Genomic DNA, 6,550 nt, shown 5'->3' with positions numbered 1-6,550 from the left:
CGCTCAGGATCATTTCTGGCTAGCGTATTTTAATCTTATGTTGAGCTTGTAACCAGCTGCTGTGGCTATCAAGCTTAATGTAGTTAGCTGAGTAATTGCTGAGACTTGCATGTACTTCCTGCTAAGACAGTAATTTCATGATAATTATCAAAGACAGACTCCTTTTTAGGAGATCTGTGCAGAAAACTGCTCTTGTAATGGATGAAAAAAGGCATTTACTGGAAAACTACTCCTGATCTTAGCATGATGCACACACCAAGTTTACCTAACGTTAGGGAAGAATAATATTAAGTACAAAGACCCAAGAAAAGAATTTCAAATCCCGTAAGAGTGATGGTGATAGCTCAAAGCTAATACATGCACAAAGTAGTTAGCTCAAACTCATTTTTGCTTTGCTTCATCTGGTTAAAAAATGAATAGTTTTGAATTGCTTGTGTCTCGTCCATCCCCCCATCCCTGGTCCCCCTTCTTCATCTATCTGAAAAGTAGTAAGCATAAAGGCACTATTACAGGAACATAAGCAATAATTATGTTCTGGTTCAAGAGAATTGGTAGTACTAACTTTGTCAAACAGTGATTTTTGGCTGCTGCCCATATGTTGCTACTGCCTGTTACACCCTGGAGCTGGGTGTACTGGTGCCACTAACTGCGGCAATGTTGTTCCTAGAAAATTGTCCTGGGTTGTCACACCTGGCAGCGCCTGTGTGTATGCGGAGGAATAGAGATGCTGCCCCTCCAGATTTCTCTTGCTGGGTGGGAGAAAGCATAGGGAATTGGTTACATGATAAAGATGTAGACACACAAGGTCTGGAGACCTGGATTTCATACCTACTTCTGCCAGTGACTTGCTAGTTTTTTAGGTTAAGTTATTTAATTTGCCTGTAACTGTCCCCTTGTGTGTGGGACAGCTAATCCAGCCTGGGTGACAAAGGGATCTGTGGCTCTTTGAAAGGTGCTCTGGGAATACTTACAAAATTTTTGTTAAAAATGTATACAAAACTTAGCCTTGGATGTACTTACAGTTTATTCTTAGGAGACCCAGAGAAGAGGCTCAGTCCAGAAAATCTCTTCTTAAATAGCCGTGCTCGCTTTTTTTGGCTGTGCTTCCCATCTCCTGTGCTTTCTTCTGGGAGTCCCTTCTTTCCCTTGCGCCAGCTCGTTTCATCTGCCATAACAGCAGCACCTGCTCAGATGAGAGCAGAAGTCCGAGTAGCTTTTCGAAAGCCTCTTTCTAACTGTGTTGCGCCTGGTGACGTTTGGATCTGTTCCTCTCCAAACCTGGAAGTGTCCAGAGTTACGCAGAAGGTTTAGTCAAGATCAGTGAGCAGCCGCTTTCTGTCAGATGGAGCAAATACCAGCTTTGGAAAATCCTGCAGATACAAGGCGACTCTGGATATTCTTTCTCAACCACTGTTCCACGTAATTGGAGAAAGTAGGCTTGGACATTAAATACAATAAATATTTCCCTCTACGCGCTCACTTTCATGATCAGGCTGGTTGCTGAAAACGAACAGAGGCGGTGGCTCATTTGGGAAAAGCAAAGAACCAGGAGCCAGTGAAACAGTTTTGTGCAGAAAACAGAAGCAGTAAAACAAATGTGAGATGAAGCAAACACTGCAAAGCAAAAACCAGAACCCTTGAAAGATGAAGAACCAACAGGGGATTTTAGTTAAGGCTTGGAAATTATTTCCTTTTTCTTTTGATAAAGCAGTTGATTAGTCTGCATTTCCGCCTTGCATTGCTTTGTCTCCAAGAATTAGCCCGTTGGCCTCTCTGATTGAATTAGTCTCTCTGCTCTACATTCGATACTTGCTAATTGCATTAACTTTTGGTTGCTTGAGGTGGAGGGTCACGTTCGCCCCCTCCTAATGACTGGAAGTGGTTCTCTGTTGCTACCTGTTCAAAATATTTTCCACAAATCATCCAAAACAAGTCATACAGTGTTGGTATGCTTAAAAACAAAATTGGCAACCGTTCTGAACTATGCACTCTTCTGATTTTACTCTTCATATCCTCCTCCCCTCCCCAGCCTTTTAAGAACAGTTCTCTGACCAGTTCTTACAGCGGGACATACAGAGGCTGTAGGGACTCGCTGTGCAAATGCTTTGCAGGATCAACATGTTTTGCATGAAACAGTTTCTCGTTGTGTTAAAATAATTTACCAAAACCGTATGTTGACACCTATTAAACAGAAACTAAAATACCTCGAAGGAACGGAGTGACACACCTTGCTACTCCTGCTTGGTAACAGGACAGCCAGCTTTTTAAGAGAACCTAGGTAAGCTGGACCTGTTTATCCCACAGAAATGCCAGAAAAAGGCTATTTATGAAAGAAATTACAAACAGTTCATTGACCTGTAAAAGGAAGCTGTCACTAAAGAATGGCTGTGCTATTAGAGAACGAATAAAAGTTGTGAATGAAAGAAAATGACACGCCTCACGATGCTAGACTTCAGATTTTAATTTGTGACGAAACGATCTGCAAGTTCAGGACCCATTTTAGGCACACAGTGGTGCTGAGGTGAAGCTTTGCAGAACAGAGCAACCTGTAGCTAATAAACCCTGCAACCGGGGAGGCAGGAATCCTCCTTGCCTCTGCCAAGTGAGCTTCAAAGGCGTCTCCTCACAGATCTTCCAGCAGTAATTCTGCTTGTCTAAAAGATCAAGAGAGGAAAATGTAATGCTGAAAGTACATGTGTACATACGTGGAAACTGGTGACAAAGAATTGAAGGTACACAGAAGGGGTTGTTTATACAGCCATTTAGTCAATTTTTTTTTCCAAAAATTTGTACTTTGGACATATATTGTATAGTATTTCATTTCTCTTCTTTTAAAGCTGAAGTTGTCTGGCTACGTTGGGTTTCCAGCATAATTAATTCTAATGACATAGGGGGAATTCCTCCTGTACTTGAACCCTATGCTTAAATGTGTTGCCAGATCAAAAGATTTGAATATCCAATATTTGAATAATTAATTTATTTGCCTTGCTTTTCTTCTGTGCTTGAATCTGGTGAAATGTGACTACTGTTGCTTTCAGTGCACCAATTAATTGCCCTCACCTTTCTCACTTAACAACAGCAATAGTGCTTTTTTGTTTTGTGAGCCAGGTTAACCAGTAACTGTTGGTGTGGTTAGCCTTGAGATTTATTGTATGGTCAGTCTGTTAAATTTACAGATTACATAACAGGTCTTTAAAACAGGAATCCTACTTGTAGATCTGGGACAAAACAAGTTTCCTTCAGATGAAGATTGCACAGAAGCATTTTCAGGAACCTCAGCGTTGTACATGCAGGTTGTCGCTAGTTAATTTTAAGCAAAATCTAGTACCTGCAAGACTTCAGATGTCAAAACTGATTTGCACTGATGCTTGCTGTTGACGGCTTTTATCCCTGGACTATCTGAGCAGTGTATTGGTGTCTCTGTGACTGCCGTTATATTTATAAAGATGACTTCAGGACAAAGTATGAATTGTGGATGGGGTTAGAAACACCCAACAATTTACAGATGGGACTCACAGGCTAAAGATGCAGGAAACTTTTTCAGAAACGGACCGTTTCCACAGCCATCCCTCCAACTGCAGCAGCACACAGCAGCCCTGGCCGGGCTGATACCCCTGGGGTAAAAGAACCAAACAGAACAAGAGGTAAAATCTTTGTGGCAGGGACTGTCATGCAAACACACAGGGTAAAAGATGTCAGACAGGACAGGAGGTCTGGAGGGAGGAAATGACATGACTAGCAACTTGGGAAAGATTTCTTTGTCCCCAGGATGCAGTTTTTCTGATCCAGTTCTGTGTCTTAATTAAATAAAATTTGTTTGAACTAATTCTGATCATATTATTTTTCCCACCACAGGGTGTCTCTGCATCTCTTCTTACACCGAAGGCTTTGGTAGCCTTTCATGGCAAGCCGTGATCTCAAGGGAATGTAGGGTTAAAGGGAAATGTCCCCCACTTTAACTGTGGACTGACTTCAGGATCGTGAGCCGCCTTGGATCGGAATGGTGATGCCTTCATTAGCCGGCAGGAAATTCTTCAGCAAGTAAGGTCTTAGTCCAGTGATGTTATTTAATTTGGTTTTGAGTGCTCTCCTGTATCAGATCAAGGCTGTGGCCATATGATGTGGTGCACTGATCTAGCTTAAGTTTGTTCTGCATTACATTCACAACATTTGAAGCATTATCCCTGCACTGGCACACTTTCACTAAAGCAGGCGATGCCTGTCTGCCACGTTACCTTTATGCTTACGTGGGTATTTTTTGTTCTCCTTCAACTGGGATAAAGCTGGCATGAAGCCAGCATGAACACTGGATCGTGTGCTCTGGATAGTTTGTATATTTAAACCGTTTCATGTTGGGTTTGGGGGTTTTTAGGACTTCCTTCAGTCTTACAAGCTTTGGGCTGGCATCAGTAGTTACTTGTTCCACTCTCCATATAGCAGGGACGTGAAGCCACACCGCAGGAAGGTCTGGGCAGTGGGTGCTGCTGTCCCAGCAGCTCCTGGCCACACCAGCCAGCCATGGCTCTTCACTTCCTCGGGATTCCAATGTGGTTTGGGTTTGAGGAGTAAGGAGATAGTAAGTAAGGAGTAGCAGGTGCTCCCAACGTTGGGGTTAAGTCTGTGTGTGGTTGTTGGCGTGGCTGTATGCTATAGGCACATTATGTAAACATATCTTTGTCTGGGAGGTCTGAAAAGTAAACCATCCTCAGGAGGGAAGAGTTACGGAGGAATTCCAGATGGGAAGTGCTGAGCTAAGCGGTCTGTGGATGGGTATAGCTTAAAGCTAGTCAGGAATCTTCTGATTGTCATCAGGGCATGTCAGCTGGTTGAAACTCCAGCTTTATGTAGAGAAAATCCAGTTTGAAGTGTTTTTTACTGCCATTGGGAAACGTTTCCCAGGGCCAGGCTGTTATGAGTGCAATATGTGAGCAAGCCCTCAGCGATGTGGTTGAATGTAGAAAACTAGAGCTCAAAGTGCTGCCCTAAGTGATATTTATTTATTCATGCAAATAATTAGCTTCAGTGGAAGAGACAGAATCTCACCCTCCAGTGGCAGTAGGTATGATGAGTCTTCAACGCAGTGAGCAAGCTCTGAGTTGGCAGAGGCAGAAGGTCCTTGTGGCCCCGCTGCTCTGGGGTGTTGCACCGCTCCAAGGGGCTGCTTCCCCGTCTGCGCTGGTGGCTGGGGGCTCGCACCTGAACCAGGCCGCGACAGCACCTCAGCCTGGATTTAGGTAATAACCAAGTGTCTGGTGGCTGGGCTGTGTGCCACTGCTGTGGGTGCTGTCACACGCGCTGGCTACTTTCTTTTTCCATGAAAATACTCAGCTGGTTGATGATACCCAGTTTGGAAACCGGGGCTGATGCGCCGCTCACCCCTAACGCCTGCACCTTTGCCTGTTGCTTTGAGGAGTCATTGCACGCAGAAGACACAGATTTGATGTGATAACGCAGATGCATTTATCCCCAACAGGAATCCCAGGATCTGAGGTCCAGATACTTGCAGAAGCATCTGTTCTGGCTGTGTTCTGGGTAAGCTCTCGCCCTGCTTGGGTGGATGCCTGGTTTTAAAGTCTTGTGCTAGCTGTCACTGAGGCTGGCGGAAAGTTGGGGACAGCGGTGACCGGTGGAGTGTCTTTTTACAATTAAACCGAAGCAAGGTGTCACTGCGGACAGCAACAGCAAGGTCCCACTTCTTGAGAAAATGACGGCGTAGGCTTGCTGCGTCCTTGGTGTCTGGCTGGAGCCCGTGATGGCCGCAGAGGGGCACGTTCTGCCTCGGGTGTTTGGCCCCGCACCGGGCCGGGGGCGAGCGAGAGCAGCGCTGCGCTAGCCAGGGGGCTCGGGGGAGCTGGGACGTGGGGGCTGCGAGGAGCCCGAGCCAGGAGCGCCGGGCCGGGGCCAGGGCGCGGTTCCGCCCGAGGGACGCCCCTGCCGAAGCACCCACGGCTGCCCTCGCTGCCCACCCGCCGCCGGCTCTGCCCCGCGGTACCCCCCGTCACGGCCCCCCCGCCCTCCCCCATCCCGCGGGGGGACCGGGCCGGTGGCTGCAGGCACGCACGAAGGTCTCCAGCTGGGACCCCCGGCGGGATGGCCCCGCCGCCCCGGGACAGCTCCCGCCCGCGGGGGGGGGGGGAGGGGAGGGGGAGGGGCGGCGGCGGCGCCCGTCCCTCCCGGACCTGCCGGGGGTGGGGAGGGGGCCCCGCCGCTCCCCGCTCCGTGATGTGCGGCGCAGGCATGCTCAGTAGCCGGTGCCTACCCCTCCTCTCTCCGCCGCCGCGCCGACGGTGCTAGGAGGCTGCCGGCAGCGGCGCCGAAAGCCATCTTTGCCGGAGCCGCCCGGCGCCCCTCGGTCGCCGCCATGTGAGTAGCGGGGCGGCCCGGCCCCCCCCCCCCCGGGGCGCGGGCGGCCGCGGGGCTGTAGGGCTCGGGGGGCGCCGCGGGGCGCTGCCCTGCTGCTCCCGCAGCCGGGGGGGCGGCTCCGTGCGGCGGGGGGCTGGGGCTGGGGGCGGGAGGGGGCTGCGGCGCCCTGAGCGGGGGTCCCGGGCGG

At 48.9% G+C, this 6,550-nt stretch overlaps 1 protein-coding gene across 1 annotated transcript in view; it reads left to right on the top strand.

Annotated features, from left to right (window-relative positions):
* Positions 1-6,178: 6,178 nt before the first annotated feature.
* The window catches only part of LOC102054109 (vesicle-associated membrane protein 2-like), a 47,815-nt gene continuing 47,443 nt past the window's right edge, over positions 6,179-6,550 (top strand). Inside the window, exon 1 of the mRNA XM_055723888.1 lies at positions 6,179-6,363. Coding sequence (XP_055579863.1) covers positions 6,362-6,363 — 2 coding nt within the window. The 5' untranslated portion in view covers positions 6,179-6,361. The remainder of the gene's footprint in view (positions 6,364-6,550) is intronic.

The sequence above is a fragment of the Falco cherrug genome, chromosome 11, assembly GCF_023634085.1.
Source record: "Falco cherrug isolate bFalChe1 chromosome 11, bFalChe1.pri, whole genome shotgun sequence".
NCBI lineage: Eukaryota > Metazoa > Chordata > Aves > Falconiformes > Falconidae > Falco > Falco cherrug.
Note: the sequence above shows the minus strand (reverse complement) of the source record. Positions and strands in the feature narration are given on the sequence as shown.